Genomic DNA, 26627 nt, shown 5'->3' on the forward strand with positions numbered 1-26627 from the left:
TCCTCTCTGGTGAACAGAACCAACTACTTTCTCACCAGGTTCTCTGGTTTCTTCACTCTGAACCAGATGGGCTGTCCTTTGGGTCCTGAGCAGCCCTGGAGATGATCTGTACGACACAACACTTGACTTGTCCTGTCAAATGTCCCACAGCGTGAGTTGGGGCTTGAGGAAATGTCCTGACAGCTCATCCATCAAAAGTCTTTCCCCTCTTGGCTGGGGAAGGTGAAACCATTTCCATTGCAGCTCTCATTTTTTGACTCAGCTCTCTCCTTTGGCTTTTCCAAGGGAACCGTCTGTGGCTCACAACCCCAATCCACAGAGAGCTGGAGAGACAGCAACCACAATGTGGGGCGAAAAGTGGCCAGGACAAAGATGAGCTGGTTGTTGGTGATGCTGATTGTATAAAATCAAACAAATTGGAAGATGGATGAGGAGGAGAAAGGGATGCCTACACACTCACCTCTCCTTCCCATCCCTTCCCTCCTCCTACCCCACCTCCTGAAAGAAGTTCCTTGTCTGGTTGTTTTGTTTTGTTTTTTTAAAGAAACAACACAAAGAGAGTCACTGCCCGGCGTGATCCCACTCTGCTTCACATCACAAAGAGGCTCAGCACAGCAAGAGTAGGGAGAAGCCACAGCTGCAGCTGGGAGGCTGCCTGGTGGCAGGGAGCTGCTGGGCTGGAGGTCTCTGATGACAGATGAGTGGAGCCCCGCAGGAGCCTCTCCTCTCCAGCCACCTGCAAGAGAAAGGAAAAAGCATGGGTGAGTGTCATGGTTTTTAGCCTTGTGGTCAGCTCAGCTCTGTTGGAGATGATGGTGGTGAAAGTTTCTTTTTGTAAAATGGGGGCCTGAACGCCCATTTTGGTCAGGGGACATCCATACCCGTGGAGTCAATGACTTGACGCGGTGACCTCTCCAGGTGGAGATATCCCCAAGTATTGGAGGTATCTCCATGGCATCAGCAGGCATTTCACCAAGCAGCAGCTGGGACCCAGGTAGATTACTCCATAGGTAATGGCTTTACATTCTGCCAGTGGAGGTTCAAGTTGGATATGAGGAAAAATTTATTCTCCAAAAGAGGGATCAGGCACTGGCACAGGCTGCCCAGGAAAGTGGAGGAGTTGTCATCCCTGGAGGTGTTCCAGAAGGAGATGTGGCACTGAGGGACACGGACAGTGGGCATGATGGAGGTGGGTTGGGGATCTCAGAGGTCTCTTCCAACCTTAATGATTCCATGATACTATGAAAGAACTGTGCACGTGGCCATCTGGACCAGGCTGTCAATCACAAAGGAGTTTCACAGCTTCTCCATCGCTTGCAAATGGTGGCTTGGATAAAGTTCTCAGTGCAGGGTCTTGGCCTTTGACTCAGATTGCACAAAGGTTTGGTGAGCACCAGCAAGTCCTCCAGCTCTCCTGGATGCAAATCTCCCCTGATGAAAATATCTCTGTTCTGTGCATGGCCACCCATGCCCTGAAAAGCAGTTTGGGAAGCTGAGGCTACACTTACGGCAAAACCTGATAACTGCTCAGTGAAAACAAAGCTGTGTGAGATGGTTTGGGAAAAGGTTTTAGAAACCTGCATGTGGAAGCTCCCAGGAGGTACCATCTAATTCAACACAAGGCACAAGCTCAGTCCTCAGAATCTAGTGACAGCTTCTGTTACCTGCATGTTCAGCAAATCAGGGTCACTGTTAATTGTTCAATAGTAAAATAATTCAATCTGAAGATTACTCTAGTGGGCGGCGAATCAAGGTCATTGCTTTTCACTTAATAATAAAATATTTAATGCTTATTACTGTCATCATCAGTAAATTAACCTGGTATTTGTTTTAGAACGATTTCAATTTAATATTACTTCGATACTAAAAACTTGCTGATGGGTAGAATCTTTCAGCAGAGGTTTTTCAATGCTTGGTGATCCTTGCTCAGTTAAGTTTCAATGTATGACCTCCAGCAACTGAAAAGCTTGTCTGCACCTATGTGAATGCTCCACAACTGGGCAAGGAGTTGAACCAGTGGTTCTGGTTCTCTTCTACACTCCCAGAAAGCACAGGGATGTTCCTAGAATACCCATCTTTCTCATTAGCTTCTTCTCTTCAGTACTTGAAGGGAGAGTATAAACAGGAGAGGGAATGGCTCTTTATGAGGGTGGATAGTGATAGGACAAGAGGTTTTTAAGTGAGACAGGGGAGGTTTAGGTTAGATATTAGGAGGAAGTTTTTCACTCAGAGGGTGGTGAGGCACTGGAACAGGTTGCCCAAGGAGGCTGTGGATGCCCCATCCCTGCAGGCATTCAAGGCCAGGCTGGATGTGGCTCTGGGCAGCCTGGGCTGCTGGTTGGTGACCCTGCACACAGCAGGGGTTGGAACTGGATGCTCATTGTGGTCCTTAGCAACCAGGCTACGTGATGCTATGATTCTACGATTAGCACTCATGAAAGAAAGGAGATGGTGATCAGCAGGACTGAGGAGAGGATGAGGAATAGGATAGCATTGCCTTGTGCTTGGTGTCGGGTAAGAAGATGTCATGGTATGAGGAAGAAGATGAGTCAGGGACTCTAGAAAGTGGAGGGGAGGCTGGTTATCTGCATGTAGATGCAGTGACACAGTTGGAAAATGGAGCTGCGGTGAGGAGAGCTGGAGGACAAGGAGAGGCATGGATACAGCCAAGTGACCCTTGGGCCAGGTTCTCCTACCTTGGTAGGCTGGAGGTGCTCAAAGATGTTCTCGCTGAGGGTTGCCACAGCTCTGTTGGCGTTTCGCTCCTGCTTGTACATCTGTGTGGTGGGGGGGATGGATGGGGCTGTGGCTGCGTTCAGGTAGGTCCCATTGCCGAAGGCCTGGATGGCATTTTCTTTGTGTGGGGAAGAGATGGAAAAAAAGCACCATCAGGGCAATGCTCCCAAGGGCCAGCACACGCATCATTCCTTGGGTGATACTTACGGAGACAGATGTTGTCTGTGAAGAGGTGCAGGAAGCTCTCGCACTCTTCCTGCCGGTTGCCGCTTGCGTTGCATGTGCACCAGGGTGCTATGCTGGAGGTGGAGTTGTCAATGTAGTTTGGAGTGATGGGGCTGCCTGTGGGAAGGGAGGAGAAGTGTTACCCCAAAGCTGGGAATCCAAGGGGGGGACAATGTCATCTCTTTGCTGCTCTCTTGTGTTGCTCTGGTTAGTCTCAGTCATGCTCCTATGTGATGAAAAAACCCTTTTGGTGCTGGTGTCACAGGCTCTGCTTTGCTCCCAGGGAGGAGAAGAGGATCATTTTCTATCTCTTAGCTCACCCCACCACCAACAAAGCCTTTAGTCAACTAAAGTGTGCTCTAAGTCTAAGGAATGGGCAACTCCCAGGAGCTGAGGTTTCCTAGTTACATTCAGATATTGTTTGTGAATGTTTGAGGAGGTTTTCACACTGGCATCAGAGAAGCCAAACTCAGCCTCCAGAATGGTAGAGACAACAAAGGAAGGATTAAATAAAGGTCAAGGTCAAGAATGAAATCTTGACCCAAACAGCTGCCAATTTATCCCTTCCCTTTGGAACGGACCAAGTCCAATTGCCACCAGCGCTTCTCTTTGGACTCTGGATGTGCTTGTGCTAACTGCTGCCAGCAGGGCTTCTGCAGCATCTGAAAACCCAGTCTGACATCCTCTGAGGTCAGCAGGATGACAGGGAAATCCAGCAATGAGATCAGGGCTCACCCAGCAGAGCAGGTTCTCTGGGACAACCCATCACCATGAGCATCAAGCAGAGCCTTGCAGCAGCTCGTGCTGTGTGGTTTCCCTCCTTTTGATGCAGCTATCATGAAGTTACCCCACGATCATGGCTTAGGCTCTTTCTTTCACATAGCAGAGGGTCTCCTTGAGATCCTACTCTCAGATGTCCACCTTTCTACTTTCATAGCTTTCAACTGGCTGCAATACAGGAGGCTTCCCACTCAGGGAGTGAAAGATAGAGCAGTGGAAGAACATGGGACCTTACCTATGATCCCGGTGTAGGCCAGCAAGCAGGCAGCATAGCTGTCCCTCCGGCAGCCACTTGCAGTCTGCAGGGATGGCTGGCAATTAAACTGGAACTCTGCATAACGAGACCTATTGGAGCAAGAAGGCAAAAACATAGAATGCCTTAGGCTGGAAGGGAGCTTAAAGATCATCGAGCTCCAACCCCCTGCCATAGGCACGGTTAAATGGGACTTGAGAGCAGAAATATTTAGGGCGAAAAGAGAGATAATAGCACACTGGAGGTGTCTGCTGCATTCACACAGAAGGGGATAATATTCACAAGATTCTGTGCTGCTGTAGCTGTTGCTAAGCCAGTTTGAATACAAAACACAGGTTTTCGTCTCGCCTGCCCCTCCAGCAAAGCCAGAAGTGAGTTTAATCACCCTGAGAGGAGATGTGGAGAGGTGCTGTAGGTCATGTTGTACAAGCATCCTCTGGGACTGCAAGAAAGGTGCAGTTTTGGAAGGAATGTTTGTTTTCTGATGTGCAAAGCTGATTTTCAAAGGAAGAACTGTTGCAGAGAGCAAGATAATTCATTCTCTATTGCAGCTATCTGACTCCAGAGTACTAATCTTCCCTAGAGACCTAAGCCTTCATTTTTGGACTGAATTGCTGAAAGAGAGAATCGCTCTGGTCCACTTTCTCTCTCTTCAAAGATTATGCTCTAAATGTTGCTGAGGATATCTTCAGTTTAAGGGCAGTGCCCAAAGGTTCTGATATGCCCTCTCCATCACCATGGCTGTTGCCATCTCCTCTGCTACCGGCGCCCACTCTCAGAAGATTGGACTCCCTGGGGTCTGTGGAGTGAGAGGTGCATGCCACAGTGCTTCAAACACTGTTGTGCCTCAGCTTTCGTATGGTTGGGCTGAAAGCATCAAATCTATCAGCACAAAGGGGTTTTGAGACCCAAATCTGGGCTTGTTGGGACCCTCCATGCAAGGAAATAGAGGAATCTTTCAGACATGCCAGATAGCTCTTTGCATGTGGCTATCCTACTACCATGGTAGGAAAAACTCTGCCAAACAGATATTTAACACTTAATTCTATAGGAATGGGACAATTGTTGGCACGTCTGATGGCAGTTGGACATGGCAAGCTATTTAAGTCATCCACATGGGGCTCTCAGGTAGGACATAGAACTGTTGGAGATACAGATGCACCTAGTCAAGCAGCTGGTGACCATCTCATTAACCTCTCTTTCCTGTGCTATGGCCAGGCAAAGTATGCTTACCAAATCTTTGTTGTATCATTTGAAGGAGGGAGGGATCAACTGCAATTTTTATACTACTCTTGTTGGTAGAGCCCATACCTCCAAGCTGGGAAGCTGGAGGGGGTTAGGACTGGTAAGAGGACTTAGCAGTGCAGCAGGATTTGCCCTGGGGTATTTTACTCCTTCAAAGTGCCATGATTTGTTCTTGGCTCTCCTTGTGCTTTCTGCACTGCTGGCTTTGACCGGCTCACACTTCCACCCCTTGCTCCTGCCAATGTCTCTAGAGGTTGTTTTATATTATACATTCAGAGACCAAGGAACTGGATAATTAACAGCTGTGCTGTTTGTGGGAAATGGTTTCCAGCCTCTTGGGAAGCAGCACTCTCCCCTTTGGACCTTTTCTTTCCCTCTGGGCCCACTTGTCTTGTTGGGGAGAGGGCAGTACTCATCTGATTTGATTCTCTGGATACCTGGGGGGAATTTTCAAGCAAGAACTGGTGGGACTAGAGGACTTTGGAGTCAGCATCAGCTCTGTATCTCAGTTTTTCTGTTATCAGCATTTCTGGGTGCATTAATGACCAGGACACCCTTCCAAGAAGATGTGTGCTACATGCAGCAGCCTTCACCTTCTCTTAGGAAAAGACAATTTTTTAATGCACTTTAAGGATGACGTGCTACACGTGTTCAGTTCAGGAAGTCCCAAAGCCCAGAATAATTTGAGCCTGGAACAGTTCTGGGAAATATATCCTACACTGGCCTTGCTCTTCTGCTCTCCTCCAGGTGTTTGCTCATGGCAAGAGCTGCACACAGGACAAGGAGCTGGGAGCATCACTGCATAGAATCATAGAATGGCCTGGGTTGAAAAGGACCACAATGATCACCTGGTTTCAAACTCCCTGCTATGTGTAGGGTCACCAACCAGCAGACCAGGCTGCCCAGAGCTACATCCAGCCTGGCCTTCAATGCCTGCAGGGATGGGGCATCCACAGCCTCCTTGGGCAACCTGTTCCAGTGCCTCACCACCTTCTGGCTGAAAAACTTCCTCCTAATATCCAAACTAAACCTCTCCTATTTCAGTTTAAAACCATTCTCCTTTGTCCTAGCTTCTGGAATATGAAAGACTTTTTGAGAAATAGAGGGGTGAAAAAAGTACAGCTGAGGGAAAAATAAATCAGGAGAGTGCATGTGAGTATCCAAATTAAGATATTTCTGTATATGCATGAGTGCATGCATGAGTCTGGAATGAGATCCACGCTGCATCCCTGCTTAGCTTCCTGGAAATATTTCCATAGTGGGCTTTTCTTTGGAATGAATCCAAAATTGATAGGAAAGTTCAAATAAGGCTCCAACATCAATTTGTTCTGTTCATTAACACTTTCCATATCAGGGTATGAAACAAAGTCACGGATCATGGGAAGGAGCCACTCACACAACAGCCTACATTAGCAGGTCGTGGTGAGTCAACTGTAGAATCATACAACCATAGAATATCCCAAGTTGGAAGGGACCCTCAAAGACCATCGACTCCAACTCCTGGCTCTACATAGCACCACCCAAAACCTAAATGCAATGTCTGAGAGAGGCGTCCCAGTGCTCCCTGAGCTCTGTGAGGTCGGGGCCATGACCACTGCCATGGGCAGCCTGTTCCATGCCCACCACACCATCTGGGGCAGAGCTTTTCCCTAAATCCCACCTGCGCCTCCCTTGACGCAGCTCCATGCCATTCCCTTGAGGAAATGGTGAGATATGTGCACTCCACCAGAATCCTACAGGAAAATACACAGCTCTGCACACCGGGCTGCCCCCAGTTGAAGAACCCCAGGCTTGGTTGGGCGCCGTCTCTCCATGTCACCCACCCCACCACAATGCACATACCTACAGACATAGTTCTCACGGCAAGAGTCCAGCGGTGCCAGGCAGTTGGGTTTCTCCTTGGATTCATAGGAGCAGGCTGGAACGATGGTCTGCCGCCGGCGCTCAGCACAGGCTGTGTCTTCACAGGGGCAGAAGAGCAGCTCGTGGGTGTACTCGGGTGGCACGCGGTCGAAGAACTTACGTAAGGCCTTGTGGCACTTGGACCGATTGCAGGTGTCAGCCCGAGCCAGGCGCCGGATGCAGAAGGAGACATATTCCGTCCGCAGCCGCTGGCACATCTCGTCCACGTTGCAGGCTTTGGCAGCATCCAGGCAGCGGTTCACCTGGGTCACCTCGTTCTCAGAGCCTGCGGGTTGGTGTAAGATGGGGATGGGGTTTAGTGCTCGGCTCCCACAGGCAGCAGCGCCCCGTTTTAAGACCTTCCTCCCAACCTTTTCCTTGAGGTGGCCGCCACTGGCTTCAGAAAAGCTGTGGCCATGTGGAGTCCACATCTGCTCTGTGCTGAAGTAGAGCCAAATCCTTTTTTCCTGAGATGTGCCATGGCCACAAAACAAACCTCACACCCCAGAGTCTGCTCTACCTCATTCCTGCATTTAATAAAAGGAGACTTTGCACTACCTTGGGCATCTTTTCTCTAGCTCAGGCACTGATCATCATGAATTAACACCAAGGCCTGGTGAGGCAGCAGCCATTCACAGAATCATAGAATCATAGAATCATGGAATCACAGAATCATGGAATCATAGAATCATAGAATCAGGTTGGGAAGGACCTACAAGATCATCTAGTCCAGCTGTCCACTAATTATCCTTGCTACCACATTAGAAGACACATCAATTTATGACCATGACTGGATCCACCAGTGTGATGGGATTTGTTCCAATGGACTTCCTTTTGCCCAAGATCAAACACTGAGTCAATGGCCAAGCTAGATCTCCTGACACATCTAATCTGCTCAGACCCTAGCACCACAACTTCTTTTCCCTGTGCAGTGAGTTTCCTCAGGCCTCTGGAGGTGCAGATAGATCCTGGAACTATTTCAAAGGTGGATGGAGCTCTCTTTTGTATCAGGAAGAATGCCACAGAGTCACCAGTAGGAATCTGTTGAGACATTAAGCTCTTGCTGATGGGAGAGATGAGAAGAGGGTCCGCCATGTGCTAGAGAAATGAATTTGAATTCTTCATCTCTCTGAATTAAGCCCATTACCTGAAGCACACTTAGAAGATGTTTTCCCCAGCAGAGAAGATTCTTTTTTGCAGAGGAAAAATCCCCAGAATAAAAGAATTTCTGCTGCAAAGTCAAGCCCTGTCTTTGACCAGGAGTTAAAGCCATCCAGTCACCGTGACAAGTGCTGATGCATTGACAGTCACTCCGAGCACTTCAAAACTGACTGCCCTCCTTTATTTTTGCAGCCATTGTCAGATGCTCCATCTCTGAGCTGTTTATTTTCCCCTTCGTTTTGTCTCCTCTGTTTACTAGAAGATGAATTTCAAGTTTTTCAGTCATTTTACAATGGATGGCAATTTTGCTCGGTGCATTTCTACAACATAAGTGCTCCTCCTTAAAAATGCCCAGAGATAAATATTGTTCAGAGCATCAGTTTACGCAGGGGAGCTGTCAGAAAATGTGTGGGAATGTTACTTGCAAGGGTTTCATTACCCAATCAGCTAATGAATCACAGGGAACATGCTAGTTGTTCTCCTGCTCACACGCAACAGCGGAGGACTTACTTTTAACATTCACTATTACAATTAGAGTGGAGGGATATCATTCTGCTTCTATATTTTTAATGGTGGCCACATATTGTTTTTTGTAAAAACAGGGTTAAAAACGCCTGTCACTCTGACTTGGCGTGGCATCATGGGAATGTCTTACATTTCAACGAGTTCTTGGGAATTTTTGGAGTGTATTTGTAAAAGGAACCTTTGGCAAAGCCGATCCTATAATTCTATGCACTGGACAGGCACAACGTGACAGGTCATGAGCTGTGTTATGGACTGTTCTGATGTATAAATAGGGAAGAAAAAATTAAACCAAAAAATATCATGTGTCTCCATGGATGCTGAGTCCTTTGGTATGTATCCCTGCTGCTCCAGGCTCATTGGCTTTGCTGCCCAACCAGTTTCAATCTGCTTTAAAAACCTGTCTGTGTGTTAATCATGCATAAAAATCCCCGTTCCTGGATGGATTTTGCCGTGCTCTGAAGTGCCCCGTAGGACTTCTAGAAAAAATAAAAAGGAAAAAACTCTTGTGAAGAAGGCCATGACCTGGCAAACAGCTTTGTGCATGCTTCACTTTGCATGCTCAAATCAGTCAAGTGGAGTCAATAAGAAGATGTGAGGTCAGGGAACATTTCCCTTCCCTTTGCTGGTCAGATTGTCAAGGGCTGATGGGTTAATTTGCTCCTGGACATTTTCACCTAACAAGTGCCTCGCTGTCGAGGGGACTGCAGCCATCCATCAGCTGCAGGGATGTGCTGCTCCCTGCTTGCTTGGGTGCATTCCAGCTGTGTCCTCCACTCCAGAGCCAGGTGCACACTCAGGAAGAGATGTGCGAGGACTGCCTCTTTGACACATCTTCCAGAGACACAAGTGGAGCAAATCACCTGTTTCCAGGTGTCTATTCTGGTAACAAAAAATCACTGTTGGTAAAGCTTCCCCATGGTTTTGGTACAGGTTGTGCTGGCAGCAGTGACATTGGTGATGGATGGCTAAAAGCTACAGCACTGACCTTTTAGCTGCTGAGCCAAGGGTTCATGCCCTCAAGGAGGTTAAAAGGTAGGGCAGCTTTGCTCGTGTTATTAAGGGGATTACATGATTCAGAGCCTGAGTCCACAGGCTGACCTCAGGGCGTGGGGCTAGAGGTTGTGATTGGGATCAAGCCAGTAGGTTGAACTACTGACCTTTTTGCCTTTGGGGTATCTGACCCTGTGATTGATGAGGAAGCACCTTCTAGTCCCTAATGGCAAGCAGCCATCCAGTGCTCACCAGAGTTTCTGCATTGCACAGGTGATACACCTGCTGTGGAGAATCAGCCCACGGATGATGGCTCATCACAAGAGGCCTTCCTACTTCGTCCCTCTGCCCCAGCCCTTCAGAATGGGCATTTGAAAGACAAAAATGATAAAAACTGCAAGTGTTTCTTCAGGGGGATATATTCTTCTACCTAGCCATGCAATGCTTTGTAGAGACCATGAGAGACCACGGAGGACTGCCTCCTCCTTAGCACTTGACAGCCAGTTCTCCCACTTTGAACCAGCTAGTGTAAGAGCATTTTCTCAGCCACCTACCTGCAGTGATGGAGGCCAGCCGGACGTAATCAAAGCCCCTGATGAATGGCTCATAAGGAGAACTTTCCAGCACGTTCATGCCTGATGTGAAAAGAGCATCTGGTGAGAAGGCAGTAGAAGAGCCTGAGATGTGCAAGGCTCAACAGTTGTAGCACACGTTGGCTTGGTTGGTCCAAGAATAACTGTGCTCTAAAGGTCATAAGTAAATGGATAGCCAAGGTCACAGCAACTGTTGGGATCAAATCCTTAGAGAAGAGAATAGAATGCAGCTAGGTTTTAAAAATATATTGTAACTATGGACTAGATCAACACCTCAGAGAACAGCTGAGTTGCAACCTTGTGTAGCTCAAGTCCTGGGCCCCTTTCTGAGATTGCCACTGAGGACACCAGATCATAACACAAGCTCTTGCTTATGGGCAGAGCTCATACTATCATAGAGTCAGTGAAGCATTAAGGTTGGAAAAGACTTCTTAGGATCACCAAAACTAATTCTAACCCACCCCTAGCATATCCACTGACCACATCCCTCAGTGCTGCATCTCCATGGTTCTGGAACACCTCCAAGGATGGTGACCCCACCACTCCCTGGGCAGCCTGTGCCAATGCCTGACCACTCTTTCATCTCCTAATACACATCTCCTAATACGCAAGCTGACCCTTTTTGGCACAACTTGGGCAATCACCTCTTTTCCTGTTGCCTACATGCATTTTCCAACACCATTCTTTTTTTTTTTTTTTTTTATATCCCTCCTTTGTTCAGTGGTCCTCATCTCTTTCTAGGATGCAAGTAGAGCAACATTTCATTTTCATATTTATTAACACCTCTTCTCTTCTTGCCTACAGCCCCTTCTTACTTGGCACTGAGCTAATGACCCACAACTCCCGCAGACACTTCCCCTCTTCATTTTTAAGTCACTGGGAAGCTAATTTTATTCAATTGGTGCTTCCCTTTCATCCGTTCAATGGTTTGTAATGCCCCGTCACCCTGATAGATACTAGAGAATATTATTGAAGCAAACAGCTCGGTATCATTTTTTTTTATTAGACATTTAGATGGATATGGACAGCAGCAGCAGATGCACTGGCTGGGATAAAAGGACTATCAAACCTCTTGCTCTGGGCATATGCTGATCACCAGCTGCGGTCAGGAAGAAATGGCTCCCAGGGTACACAGCACTGTGCAATTACCACAGGTGCATTACAAGGCAGCTTTACACCTTCATTGAAATATCTTGCATCGTTACTGACTGGAGAGGGGCCCATTTGTATGTTCCAGCATAGCAGTTTTATGTCCTGGTGATATAGCACCTTATCAGAGAATTGTTATCGGGTTGTCATCATGTTATTGTGTCTCCAAATGGGAAGGTGGCTAAACACAGGCACACACAAGAGAAGCTGAGTAAATAGTACGCTTTATAAATTCCCTGAGCACACACTTCCACAATTGATTTTATAAGAGGACTTCTAGGAAGCTTTTTACAGCCTCCTGGGTACATATGACTGAAAGACAAAGCTCTACAAGGAGCACATAGATTGGCTTCCTTTCTCAGTCAATTAAACATGTGTAAGGACTCTGAAACATGTGACTATTATGAAATGTATTTCCCCCGGGAAATTAAGGTAAGGAAATCAAAGGCTTGAGAGTGTGAATCTGCAATGCAAGTGAGCTTGATGCTTGCAAAAATGCAGGGCTCAGAACATGACAGCAGAGAAGTAGGGCAGTCTCCTCAATAGCCCTTCCACAAGAGGAGGGCTGAAGCTGCTGGACCAACATCCCACCCAGCCTGGCCTGCATCCATCTGGAGATGCACACCTGGCCCCTGCCCACTATCAGTTCTCCCTGCCATCCTCTCCCTGCTCTTCCAGAAGTGGGAATCCTCCTTGCATCACTGTCCTGCACACTCACATTACTTCAGACCACTTGTTACCCAAACCCTCTGCTCTTCCCCACCCTCTTCACTTGGTAATTAGGGGAAAGATCAGATCCTGGGTGATGCTGGGGCCTCTTATTTCCCATAGTACCACCATGCTCTGTGCCCTGCAAGCTGCACTATCATAGAGTCATGGAATGGCCTGGGTTGAAGAGGACCACAATGACCATCTGGTTTCAACCCCCCTGCTATATGCAGGGTCACCAACCACCAGGCCAGGCTGCCCAGAGCCACAACTTTCACTACTTGAAAGCTTTCTGAGAACTTGATCAAGCAGCTCCCATTCTGTCAAGCTAGTGCTTTATGGTCTTCATCCTCTTTGTTTTGCTTGACCTTTTGGCCTGTCACCCCTGCACATTTCCTTCCAGCTTTCAGCCAGCAGTGTTTTATTAATCTATTTTGCAGCCTATGGTTGGAAGGTTCTGTTTTATTCCCCATTTTAATTTTCATGGTGCATAAAATACTCACCAACCTGACAACGAAGAGTTATGACCACAGAGGTGCAATTTTATGATGACTCTTAAAAAACGTCAAAATCCAAACTTACTAAACACTCTGGGAACACTTTAAATTCCAACTTGATGTCACCAGCCCCAAATCTTCACTAACCCAAAGACACCCGTGCACTTGAGATCCTCCAAGAGTGATTTGTTTTAAATTTACACCATTTTTTTTCTTCAGTGCACAAACTTTTCTGTAAGATATGCAGCTTCAGGGCTTGGCTAGCATACTTCTATTTACACACAAAACGTACCATGCCTTTCTCCAGAGAATATCTCAAGGTATACTGGGAACATCATGAAAAAGAAAGCAACATACAAAAAGAAAGGAGATGTCTCAAGTTTCCAGGGTATCTTCCTAAAAGTGCCAATACTGTGGGGCATCATAGGTCCTGAGATGGAACAGGATATGATACGTATGACCTTCATCACACTGACTTTATGTTGGGGAGCTCTACAGAGGGGACTTAGCTTTTGGGAAGACCCTAAGAAAAGAGCACCGTACCCAACTGACCTTCCATCAGCGTGTGGTGGATGCTCCAGTAGACACTCAAGCAGTGCTTCTCCTTTTTCATGCCTCGCTTGCACTTGCAGCCATAGAGCTGGCTGGAGAGCAGGGCAGTCACTGTGCTCCTGCACTGGTTCTTGGCATCGGGGCCCAGCTTGTTGGCTCCATTGCCTGCGATGCATTGCCGGAGGGTCCTGAATTTGGAGCTGCAGATGGGGTCGTTGGTGCAGGATTCACCTGCCTGAAGGCAGTCCCTGCTTGAGCTGACAGCTTCCGCCATACCTTCTGCAAGAAAACAGAGGAGGGATGTGAGGCTGAGGGAAGAAACCCTGGCTGGGAAATGAGTTGTGTATCCCATGAGACGGACCAGGTTGGGATGTCCACCTTCAGATATGAAGGTGGAAATCAGGCACATTACCGCTCATCTACAAGCAAATACCTTGCTTCTGAAGTTCTTAAGCAGGCAGATCTCTCCCCAGGGTATCAGCTGGAGGATTTAAATGTCCAGGCTCACCACTCCTACTCAGAAATTGCACTGAAATGCTCCAGCTGATGAAGAGCCCCTGCTTCCTACACCTCTCACTGAGGAGCCAGAAGGAGAAACCACATCCATCCTTGAGACCATGGCCTTATCCTGATTTGAGAGAGTGGCCCCAGATGGTGTCAACCTGGAAGCCAGATTGTACATGCTTGTCCTATCCCATTTGCAGCATAGAAAGCTCTCCAAGGCCTTCACCCCCCTCACTTCTCTATCTCATCTCTGCTAACTGACATTAACACAAACCCAATCTTGTTGAACACTCTACTCTCTTCTCCTTGCACAGCATTTAATCTTGCTCACACCCTCCCTGAAGCTCTGAGTTGCTTTGTGTGGGGTGTTTTGACATGAAGCCAGCCCACACGTGTCCCAGGAGTTGGCCCTTGTTTGCTGTCACCACCTCCCCAGGAATCCCATTGTTTTGTTTTGCCTTTTACCAAATGCCTACAAATTCCCCTCAGAGTTACTTGTGAAAATACTAAATGCTCTGTTCCCCATGCTGCAAGGACAGAGAAAAGCACTGGAGGAAGGAGTCATTGCTACATGCACACCAATAAATTAAGCATCCCCAGCAAGGTTTGGTGATGCCAAATCCCCATGGCCCAGAGCAGACCATTGCAATGCTATTAAATGCTCTTCTTCTCTACAGCAGGATGGCCACATCCAGAGTGACTCCAGGGAATGGGACCTGTGCAATGGCATGCCAGGGCTATGGAGGGAATGGTGGAGAGAAAACAAGAGAATTGTGCTCCTTCCAGTTGTGGAGCTCTGGAGCACACTGATACAGGTCAAGGATGGTTGCACCATGACTTTGTGGGAGTGCTGAAGATGGAAATCTGGTTTATGAGAGGGAAGGTTCAGTCTCCATATCTACAATGTAATTTCTGATTCTGCTGTACTATAAAAACAGAAACTGCTTCTATGACCTTGAAGGAGGACTTCTCAAACAACTCTCAGAGGAACTCCTTGTCCCAGCAATTCTTATCTCCCTCTGGATGGGAACACATTACAGGTTCACAGATGAGGTGAATGAGGTGGGGGGAATCTTCTCATTTTTGAACCCTTACAGAGTGAAAACCAACTCAGACAACATTACAGAAATCTCTCCAAGGAAAAATGTGGGTCCAACATTCCCATCTCCAAGGGCTTCATCAGATCTCCCCTTTCTCCAAGAGTCCATTGATTTCTCCAGAGTTCTTTGGTCCTCCTTCCACCTGCTACCTTCCAGGCCTTGAATTTCTGCTCCTGCCTCTGCTACTCCCCCCATGCATGTAGAGCCCATTGCAGCCATTCCCTCCATCCCTCCTCCTTTGGCAATAGCAGGGCGTTTGCTTACAAGGAGCTGCTTCTGTCACTCTTTCTGATTAGAGTAGAAGGTAGCAGCTGGAGTTCAGATATTTCAATTACGTTTATTACAAACTTTGGGTGAACCCACCAGGAGGTTTCTCCTGAAATACCCCAATGGCATCTCAAATGTAAAACCTTTCATCAAACTCCAGACTATTTCAAAGTGCCTCATGGCCAACGTCAGGCTTTCAGTTATCTCAAATCGCACAACACCTCAAATTTGAGTTCCCCTCCCTCTGATTTATTCATAGACCCGGTTTATTTAGCACTCAAGGCTTGCTTGGATCTGCCAAATGTGGAGAGAGAAATTATTTCCAACACATAGAAAACTTTGCCTTGGGCTGTCATATCTTGAAGAACTCAGAACACAAGGAACCAGTTTCCTTGAAATATCATTCGGTCTGCAATTTCTCTGAGATCTATAAAGTGAGCTGGAGCTATAGTCTCTGCCTTCAGACACTGCTGCATTTTCCATGCGCAATCTTTCTGCACAGAATCTGTTGGGGAAAAAAAACACTTGACTTAATTTTGCCCGGGCTCTCTCCAAAGGATCTCCTCTGGCCTCCAATAAAGCGTGGCAGGTTTTATTCTAGAGGAGATGACTTTGTCAGTGTCATGTCAGCTGCTAAAAAAGTAAGTTAAAATAGAAATTACAGCCCTCCTTTCCCCACTCCTCTATGTGAATGGCAGAAGATACTCCCCAGGATAGTTATAAACACAGCCAGCCCATAAAAGCCATAAAACTCCTTGGGATCTCACTGAATAAATCAAGCAGATTGACCATTTAAGAAATTTATCTGCAAAAATTTTAAGTAAATATATCCTTGTTCGCTACATAGAACAAAGACTGGGGTTGAATATTTACAGCCCGATCCCAGAGCGTCAGACACCCTCGTGCAGGGTTTATGGTAGAGGAGTTTGAAGCAACCTTAACTGGAGCATCACGAATGACCCACCCCATAATCATGTCACTTAAAATCCAAATCATTCAGGGCCTTTTATTGGTAGCAATGTCTTTGCAACTGAGACAACATAACGCTGCGTTCTCCTCCTCGCGCTACCCTTGAGAGAGTAATTTTATGCAACATTAAGAGAGCGCCTCTCGGGGAACAAAAAAAACAACCCTGAGATCTATAAAATAGATGGTGCTTCCTAACAGGCAGGGAGAGAGCAACATCAGGTCTGCTATCCCATTGACAGAGCAGCCTTTCCAGCATCCAGGCTGGATGTGGCTCTGGGCAGCCTGGTCTGGTGGTTGGTGACCCTGCACACAGCAGGGGGTTGGAACTGGATGAGCATTGTGGTCCTTTTCAACCCAGGCCATTCTATGGTTCTATGATTCTATGATTCTTTAGGACTTCACCTTCACAAACACCACTTTATGGATGCTCTGCAGTGGGGTTTTCCTCCACATCTGTCCCCAGCAGCAGTGGGGGTGGGGATATGTGCGTGGCTTGGGAGTTTTGTGCCTCTGCTTTTCTAATAATGCAACTTCCAGCTCCCTCTGCTCTCTTTAAAAGCCCATTTGTCTGGATTTTTATTCCTCGCTCGCTGCTAATTTCACGCTGTTTACGGTGGGCAGATGGGGTAATGAGTTTATTTTCCCATCCTGTTTGTAGCCGTGCACCACATCTGTTTTGACTCTTGCTTACCTCGGTGACATTAACACAAAGGCACTCCTAACCTGCAGGGGTAAGAGAAAAATCTGACTCTTCCATTGCCTTCACCTACCTCAAAATGCATTTGGATGGACGTGGAGACCTGACTCTCCTCCAAGGAAAACGTTTCCTTCACCGTGGAAATGCAGCTGTGTCTAGCATACAGAAGTGTGAAGGTGACTCCACATGCCAGCTTGGAAACAGCATACAAATCCTTTTTTATGAGCACACAACAACTTTGGACCCTGCACTCTGATTTTCTGATCCTTCCTGCAGCAGGACCTGTGTTGTAGATGCTTTAGGAGGCACTGCATCACACTGCATCAGAGGTAATGGCCTCCAGTCATGCACCAGGGGAGGGACAGGTTGGATATTAGGAAACATTTCTTTTTGGAAAGAGTGTTCTGGCACTGGCACAGCTGCCCAGGGAGTGGTGGGGTCACCATCCTTGGAGGTGATCAAGAATCAGAGATATGGCACTGAGGGACGTGGTCAGTGGGCATGGTGGGATGGGTTGGGGTTGGACTTGGGGATCTCTTTTCCAACCTGAATGATTATGTGATGTTCTGTGAATGATTCATGGTGCTGTTCAACCTGGGGCTTTGGCACACCTCCCCGTCCCCTCCAGATTTTGGATATTTTAGGTGTGAATCCATGCACAGTACTAGGAAGTGATGAACACTGTTATTATTTCCCTGACAAGCTGTTGACTCCAGATCGGTTTTTTTTTGTGTTTTTTTTTTTTTATCTTTTGCATGGTTTGTTGCTTAAAGGAGAACAGCCATCTGAAATCTCCTGTAGAGCAGCAGAAATGGTTTATTGCTCGTTTAGGTTAGTTGGATGTCTTTTACGTAGTTCTTCCTAAGTCAGGCCTGCCAAATCTTGCACAATGAACACAAGTCCTGCACAAAAAGCTCCTGCTCAGGCTGAATCCCCTGTGCTCACCCATCCTCTTTGCTATGAGGCACACCCTTGCTTTGCCACATCCTTTCCCCTGCCAGACACGGAGGTTGGCGCTTGGTAATAGGCAACTGCCTGATAACCAATGACTTTCTGCTTACCCAGAGCTGCTGGAAATAAGTTGTTACTCTTTTTTTTTTGTGTACATTTTTTCCTGGAGCAAGAAATGATGACCAAGGGAGTCCAGAAGAAATAGTCATAATATTTCCCATGTATCCATGAGCCAATAATGATGGGCACAGGTGACTAATGCTGGCAGTCGCTCTTTAACCTTGTTTAGACTGTGTTTCCATACCCAGATTTTACAGTCAAGTGCTCAGTGTCACCTAAGCAGCAAGCCTTCGTATGCAGAATTAATTTCCCACCTACTGCAGAATGTGCTGTGGACTGTCTTCCTTGCAAGCACGTGGTTTGGAGGCACATACCTGAATACCTCTGATTTTCTCCAAGAGGGGAAGAAGCTGTGGCTCTCAGGTGTCCCTCTCTCCAAGGGCCCAATTTGGGGCACCTAGGAGAGCCTGGGCCATGTCAGAGTGGAAATGCCACTGGCATTTGGCTGTCTGCATAATTCTTTTGTGCATTTACTTGGCCTTGTGTTGTTGGACAAAAACACTATGTCATGCCTGAACTGGAAATGTTGATGGTCCTTCCCCCAGATCTGTCAAAGAAAAGCCCTATCAGGAGATTCCCCATGCCTTGTCCAGAACTCACAGCTGTCATCCGGATTTCATAGTGCCCTGCAAAGCCCTTTGGGATGCTGTTTTGCTGAATTAGATCAGAGCAGCTCATGCAGGGAAGATGTCAGCATTCATTGCTATCAACTCCCTGTGGAATTGGATGGGTTTACAAATATTACATACACAAAATGAAATCTCCCAATGCAAAATGATCTTCTTTTGCTAGCAGATCTTCCTGGTCAGTGTTGGGCTGGGGGAATTTGCTGAGAACACCTCAGGAATGCAATGTTTGAGAGAGACTGTCAAAGCAATGCCAGAAAGTTTGAGCCAGCAACAAGCTATGTGTCTCCAGCAGGCATCGTAATGTGCTCGGCTGATTCTCTGTACCTAAATCTCTGACCTTTCTCCCCCTATGCTAAGGTTACTAGCAGTTTTTATCAATATTGGCTAGATGCATTCAAGCAGGACTTTGAAAGCATTTGGGATATACAAATAAATGTGATAACATTCACTAAGTGGTGCCTCCTTCTTTAATAGTTGATCCAGGTGGAAGATAATTTACTCACTGAACAGAATCAGAACATAAAGAAACCTCATTCATCCTTTCTGTCTTCCTGTTGTAGAATACATCTCACCTTGACACCTTTAGAGAAACCTGAAACTTTAGACATGACAGCAGGAAATTTATGAAGCAAGCCATCCTACCCATCTCTTGGCATGATGGATCTGCACAAGTCTGATGATGAGGATGTGGTATTGGTGGGCTATTCTCTGCCCCGTGGGGACTCCCTAAGGCTGCAAAGTGAGAGTGAAATGTGTTGACCATAAGTATTAAATGGAAGCAAGAATCACTCAAGGAGGGCATGGTAAGTTGGGTTTTAGACATGAACATTTGGAAATGAACTCAACAATCCCAAATTCGTCTTTGGTCGTCCTTCTCATTCATAGCACCTGTAGCCATTTACCAGGAGGCAAGTGTCACTATGACTTTGCTGAAGGTTGGAAAGGTGAAGCAATTTATTTGTCACTCACCAAGCCAGTCATTAGAATTTGACTGGGAGAAAGAAGTGAAACAACACAACAGCAGCAAACCAACCGTGAGTTGGGACATCAGTTGCCAGATTGTGTCTGCAAACTTTAAGGCTGGAAGAAAGCCCTTAGCCCTCTGGATGCCTGTAGTCTGGCGAAGTCACATCATGCTTTCATTACCCTGAAGGAGGAAAAAAATTCTTCCTGAAAACTCTCATGATAACTTGGAGTGAAGCCTCACTAGTTATCATTATTCCCCTACATTAGCACATCCTTTCTGACAAGCCTTTGTTTTGTAAAGATGCCTCTGGAAAGCCCCATCCTACACAGTTGACTCAGCCAGACTAATCACCGACTCAGATATAAACAGTGTTTTTACAAAACGAAGATGCAAATCAAACCATCATGCTCAGTGCGTGACCTGGATGTAAAGAGCTGTATACCTAAGTAAGATTCATCCATCTCGCCTGAATGGAGGCTTAAAGGATTTGAGCACCAGCTTGTCTCCTGTGCTTCTTTTCCCCTTCTGAACTGTCATATTCCTCATCTAGAGGTCTCCCAATGTGCTGGGCATGGCTCAGACATATTGATACCTGATTTTGGTGACAAGATGAATATTCACCCAAAATATGAAGGTGAACAAGACCTTTCATTGCACGACTTCAAGGCTGATATTGCCCTGTTGAAAGCACATCCCAAAGAAAGTGACTCATGAAGAACATCAAGAATCCTTCAGTAAGAATTATCTTTATTCTTCCTATTATTCTGATCCCAGGGAGGCATCGTTGGCATCCCATATCAAAGAGAGGAATTAGTTGCATATTTTCTTAGAGACGTGGCACAGTGAGGGAAATTAAGAGAGTACTGCTCATACCTAGAGTTTATTCAGTCAAAAAATGCAGCTGATGGGAACATATATGGACTGCAGAGCTGAGGCACTAAGTGTATTGCTTTGTATGTGTATTTATTGCTGGCATTTTAAAGTAACTCTTACTGGCACATCAAAATACCTCCAGTGAAAGCTGCCATTGAAAGAGGAATCATTATCACCTCAATTGGCACTGTATTCCGATGAAGTGAAGTGATCTAAAAAGGAGAGCAATTGCCTGTAATGTTCCACATGCTGGTGACTTCCATTTGCCTTGTCCAGCACTATGAGATTTTCTCTTCTCCTTTGAAATCTTTGAGAAGAAGAGTGTGTGACATGTCAGAGCTCTCATGTGCAATGGGGAAAGCAACAGTCCTGACAAGGTGCTTCTCTAAGAGAGATGTGGTTACAGCAGCCCCACAGATAAAAATCCATCCCTCACTGGAGAGAGGAGGATGTTATTAAACGTGTGGCAAGAAGGGGCAATTTAAGACAGGAAGCAGGAGATTTTAAAAAAACAGTTACAGTTGCATTGGTGATGACTTGTTTTTTGACATCATCTGGAAGGCAATGACCAAGTAAAGATGTTGGGGTTGGCACACAGAGTGGAAATAAAAAGTCTCTGTGTCTGCAAGCACGTGTAGGAGGCACCTGGTAAGGCTGGCATAATTCTATGCATCACAGAATCACAGAATCATAGAATCATTAAGGTTGGAAAAGACTTCTAAGATCCCCAAGTCCAACCCCAACCCATCCCACCATGCCCACTGACCACGTCCCTCAGTGCCACATCTCTATGATTCTTGATCACCTCCAAGGATGGTGACCCTGCCATTCCCTGGGCAGCTGTGCCAGTGCCTTACAGCTCTTTCTGAGAGGAAATTGCTCCTGATAACCTGAATCTGAAGCATCCCTGAAAATAGAGACAAAGACAAATGGAGGCCTACAGATGGGAGAGCTAGGAGAGCTAAAGGGTATTTTAATCAAAGTGACATCAGCAACGTGCTTGCTGTTTACAATAGTCTCCCCCACACAAATTCCATGCAAAAGTTCATTACCAGTAATTGCCTTGGAGCTGATTTTCCCAACTTTAGAGGAAATAAAGCGCTATGTGCACCACTTATTAGTACAGGCATTTCTCTGATACTTGAAATGGCTCTTCTCAAGAGAAAGTAGTGATCAGTCTTTGTCTCTTACCCACAGGCACTGGGTTATGAGACTCCAAAAGAGCTTAGCACTGCTGTATTTGGGGGTCCTCAAATGTCCAGATCTGTAGCAAGATATGCATTTGAAATTTACCCATATGTCACTACTATTTTGAAATTGACCCACATGTCACTAGGAGATTGGATAACATGCTGTTGACATGTTTTCATTGTCTTTCCTAGATTAACCTGAACACAAACACTTTATAAGTCCTTCCCTTCTGCAAACAGAATTTTTCCCCAATTACGGTCGATTGCCACTTAAACAGCATCCAGGGGTTATTGACTACAAAGCCTGTAGAAAGCGAACTCCTCTGCTTTCATTTGATTTTTGTCCATACATTTTCATCCATCTATTTATCTCTCTGTGTGCCTCAAGATCAGATCAGCTTCTCAGCCCAGATTTGAATAAGTCCAATGCTCGGCTTTCTGAGCAGAATTCCAGCTAGTGCCTTAAAGGCTGTCTTCTGCCCACCAGAGTGAGATACAGATCTCTTTCACAGCCTGCAAGAGTTTTATACACACATGTAATTATATAATATGTAGTTTTAAACTCCCTTAACTCCACTTTTCTTCAAGTCATTTGACTAAATGTTCTGGTGTTTGCCAACTCTTTAAAACCTTGCAATGCTCAACCAATACATATAGAGTTTTGCAGGAGTTTTGTTTCTAAGAGCCCATATTTGCCAAACTAAAGGTTTATTTTTTATTCCCACAAGATACCCGAATAGAGTATTCTCCAATGTGGACACTGGGATAGACTCCTCAAGGAAGTGCTCATGGCACAAAGCCTGCTCAAGTGTTTGTAGAACGTTCTCAGACATAGGGTTTAATTTTTAGGCAGTTCTGTGTGTAGCCATTGGACTCAATGATCTTTCTGGGTCCCTTCCAACTCAGGTTATTCAACACTTCTGTAATGCAGTCTCAGCATAGACTGGATACTGAAACAGGTCCGCTATATCTGAGCCATCACCTCTGTTTTCCTCTTTGAGGTAGGAATTGTTGACAGGTTTTGTACTTCTTCAGCTTTGTGTTCATTGGAAGCTACTGCAGTACATTTCTTGAGACATTTTCAATGAAATACATCAGGCTGTAATATTTGTGGCACTACTAATTTTTGTGCCCATACGCTTATTATATACAGACAGCTCTGATTTGAATTGATATGTTACTCCCAAGCCTTCTTCCAGAGGCAGTGTTATTTTCTGGCCATATGGCTCACCTCCAGGTGACATGGCTTGCCAAAACTCAGGTGCTTGCTTTCTTCTCTGTCTTTCAGAACTCCCTGTTCAGGCTGGCAAGCCTGTTTCACTTTGAGCCCTTCTGCATAACAGCCCAGGAAGAAGAACCATAATCTCCTTTCGCTACAGGAGTCAAACTCTGCAAATCTTTCTTATCATCTGTTAAAGCAGCATATCTGCAATAGCCTGGCTTGGGCCAGAATCTGTATACACTTACACTCTTCCCCAAACACCTCACATTTCTGATTTGAAATTAGATTTCTCCTGCCATGTCCTTTTTTTTTTTTGTGACCCATTTCAGGGTCAGGAAACATTTCTTTTGTTGTCTTCCTCTTTCAGCATATCATCAATGTGTATTGCAGTGTCCTCATTTCCTTCAAATGACTCTTGCACTTTCCTGTCAAAAACCTCAGGAGCAAGTTAAAACCCAGAGGGAACTCCACTCAAGCAATAGCTCCCATCAAGGGCATTGGAAACGCAGACTCTCAGCATCTTCTCGGTCAGGGCAATTTGCAAGGACCCAAGAGGGCAGCTAACAGCATAAAAGAAAACACATCTCCAGTCATTGTCTTGAAAACATCCCCCTGGCAAGCAAAGGAAAATATTTTCTCTAAATATTCCTATTGAGTTCTTTGGGATCTGAGGGGCTCGTCCTTCTTTCCTACTGTTCCCGGGGGCAGGCGCACTGCAGTAGATTCTATTTTTAAAACCAATACCCAGTGTTAGCAGATAGCCCAAGCCCTTTTAATTTCTGTCTCATGAACAGAAGAGCATTTCTGCAGGCTGCAGCACTGAGTGCTTGGAATCTGAGAGCACGCATTTCTCCGCCTTGTTCTCCATTGGCATTGAAGACATCCCAGTATCGTTGTGTTTTTCCTTTTTTATTATTGTGGTTTGTCTATTTTTTTTTTTCCAATCCGGTTCATTCTTTCAGTTACCATCCTTCCAAGTCACAACCTCACCCACTTCTGGATTGTCACCAGGGTGAATCTTATTTTTTAGTTTAATAAGATTTTACCTTATGTCTGCATGTGCCAACCTCAAGAGGTGGCAGAAAAGCAGCATTTTTAGCTTTCCAAACCTTATCAAGAATGTGGTTCCAAAGGAGCGGGCAAGGACAAAGAAACATCCTTTTTATGGAAGCAGAAGAAAGAACAAGGTGAAGTATGGATCAGCCAGGTGAATAAGAATGGCCAGAAGGGTGACACGGTATGATTTTACTTTGGCATTTGGCAGTAGTCCATGTGATGTACCCATAAGAATGGCTCCTGTGCAATCATGGTAAAATGGGTGCTTGTGAGTACTGTGCTCAAAAAGAAATGGCACATTTTCAGACTAGAAGGTCTTCTAGGGTCTATTCTGAGTCTGGCACTGTTCAATATTCTCATAATGACTCCGATGATGGAATAGAGAATAGATTTATGTAATTTGTGGCTGACAGAAGACAAGAAGGGGGTCACAAGCAATGAGCAGGACAAGACCAGAATTCAAAATGATCTCGGTTCGTTGAAGGCAGTGTTTGAAATCAGGAGGATGACGTTGAACAAAAGCAGAAGCAACACTGGGCAGTGCAATACAAGAGGACAGGAGGGAGAAGTCCAGCAGCAGGGAAGACATGGCCGTGGGGTGGGAAGTGGCCAAGGGCTGAAAAAGGAAATGCAGCAGCATGCATACACGAAAACACAAATTCTGGGACACAAATGCATATCATGGAATCATAGAATCACAGAATCACAAAATAGGTTGTGTTGGAAGGGACCTTCTCCACTGCAGTGAGCTTTAGCTGGAGTTCAGGTCCAGCTCTTTGGCTGAACAGCACATGTTAAGGAAGATGAAAGAGATCTCAGAGGAATTTAATGATATTTACAAGGTGGTTTTTTTTTTTGCAGGCCTGATTTGTGAGGAAAGGCTGAAAGAACTGGGTTTGTTTAGTTTAGGAAGATGGCTGTGAAGAAACACTTGCATATGTAAACAAGAAGCAGATAGTGATAGATAGATCTCCACCGTTGTGGGATGTATGATGAGAAGTAATTTTGAGTTAAATGTGTGGCTAGGGAGATTCAGTTAGATATTAAGAAAAATGTTATATGGGAAGTTAAAAAGTGGAACAGATTCAATCCCCAGCAGTGGAATCACTTACAGAAGCAATTGCCAGAAATGGCTCCTGCATCCTCCCTCTCTGTTGGAGCAGAAAGCTGTGTATGTGCCTTCCTGCAGTCCCTCCTTGCTCCCACTTTCTATGACCCCATCCAGTAGTGATTTTGGAAGATCTTGAGGCTGGATCTTGTGCCCTTGTGAAGTGAGAACAACTGCCTCAAAAGAAACCATGCTGGAGTGAGACCCAAATGAAAGATGAATCACAAATGAATTGGGTTGGAAGGGACCTCAAGGATCATCACGCTCCAGTCCCCAGCAACCTCATGAACAAAGTCCGTGTGATTTCTCTCACAGTTAAACTGTTGTTAGTAGTAACTTCAATGAAGTAATTGAGATGAAGGCTTGTGAAACTGAAGGCAAGAAGCCTTTCCAACGTTAATGATTCTATGATTCAGATCCAGGAGTACTTCTGCCTTGTTCAGCAATCCAATACCCCCCAGGTTCAGCCATCCAACTTTGTAACAAGAGGAGCAGCTCTTCCCTGCTTTACCAGGCACTAGCACAGCTCCTAAAGCTTTGTATTCTGGTACTGGCTACTACCAAACACTGACACTACCACCAATCACTGACACTACCACCAAAGCAGCATAAAGATGGCTGACATTTGTTTCAAGATGAACATTTTTGCACCTGCTGGTGCTCTGTGTTCTCCTTTGCCAGAGAGCTGAGGGAATGAAGGGCAAGCTGAGCCCAGTAGTTCCCTCTGCACCCTCCATCTCTGCAGGCCTGATCTTAAAGCAGAGCACGTAGCATCCCCTTGTACACTCCTGCCAATAGCATAACAAGTGCAATGCCTTCAAAGGCAGAGGAATCAGTACATGAAGTTCAGCAAGCTCTCCAAGGGAGCCACGATGCCCACTGAATCAAACAATCCTAAAAGCATGTCAACATTGCTGGTTCATCAGGGACCAGGACAATTTTCAGGTTACTATTCACACTGTAGAGAAACAAAGAGAAAACTGGATTTTCTTTTTTTGATCTCTGTCACTTTTTGGACCTGTGATGTCGGGTTTGACCTAATGCTAGGCTAACAACAGTTAGCAAAATGGAACAGTGTTAGCACCACGCCTTCATTAGGTTCAACACACTCTTTTCTATCCTGTACATCAAGACATCTAACAAAGCACTGAAAAAACTTCCCACCCTGCCTAGCTTGCAAAATACAAGAGCAATCAAGATGGACTGCACAAACCTGGAGCATTCATTTCTAAGAAATGAATCTCTCCCATTTTTAAAGGGTCATTTATCAGTGAACTCCCTTCTTAATGTGCCTCTTTAAAACACTGTAATGACAGCGCGTTCTGCATCGCACTGTCATGATAGAGAACCCAGCCATATGTCAAGCAGCAAACTGTGACCCCTTTTTCTGTGATTAAGTTCATTTTTGTTCTATCCGCTTTTTTCTTTGTACATGATTAACTGGTGAATAAAAAGGTTCTCTTTTTTATTTTTCTTTGCAGGGGCTGAAGCAGTTTTAATCATATATAATTCAACACTTGCTATGTGATTTGCATTCCCTGCTTTAAGATGAATTTGGCACTAAACAACCTCTCAATTATACTTCTCTGCCTCTGTTTTCTCTGGAAGTCACAAAATCCATTCAAACAAAAGCTAGCCCCCCAACCCCCTCTCCCCTG

The 26627-nt window shown here is 45.8% G+C and overlaps 1 protein-coding gene across 2 annotated transcripts in view; it reads right to left on the bottom strand.

Annotated features, from left to right (window-relative positions):
* Positions 1–589: 589 nt before the first annotated feature.
* The window catches only part of GFRA4 (GDNF family receptor alpha 4), a gene marked incomplete at its 3' end in the record, with an annotated part of 66213 nt that continues 40175 nt past the window's right edge, over positions 590–26627 (bottom strand). Inside the window, exons 2-8 of one of the 2 annotated variants that reach the window (XM_079534897.1) lie at positions 13317–13595; positions 10372–10452; positions 7082–7427; positions 3977–4086; positions 2944–3078; positions 2697–2854; positions 590–736 (exon numbers count right to left, since the gene is read on the bottom strand). In XM_079534897.1, coding sequence (XP_079391023.1) covers positions 590–736; positions 2697–2854; positions 2944–3078; positions 3977–4086; positions 7082–7427; positions 10372–10452; positions 13317–13595 — 1256 coding nt within the window. Of the gene's footprint in view, positions 737–2696; positions 2855–2943; positions 3079–3976; positions 4087–7081; positions 7428–10371; positions 10453–13307; positions 13596–26627 lie in introns of both variants that reach the window. The other variant, XM_079534896.1, reaches the window with a different exon arrangement.

Source organism: Tetrao urogallus (genome assembly GCF_951394365.1).
Source record: "Tetrao urogallus genome assembly, chromosome: 4".
Classification (NCBI taxonomy): Eukaryota; Metazoa; Chordata; class Aves; order Galliformes; family Phasianidae; genus Tetrao; species Tetrao urogallus.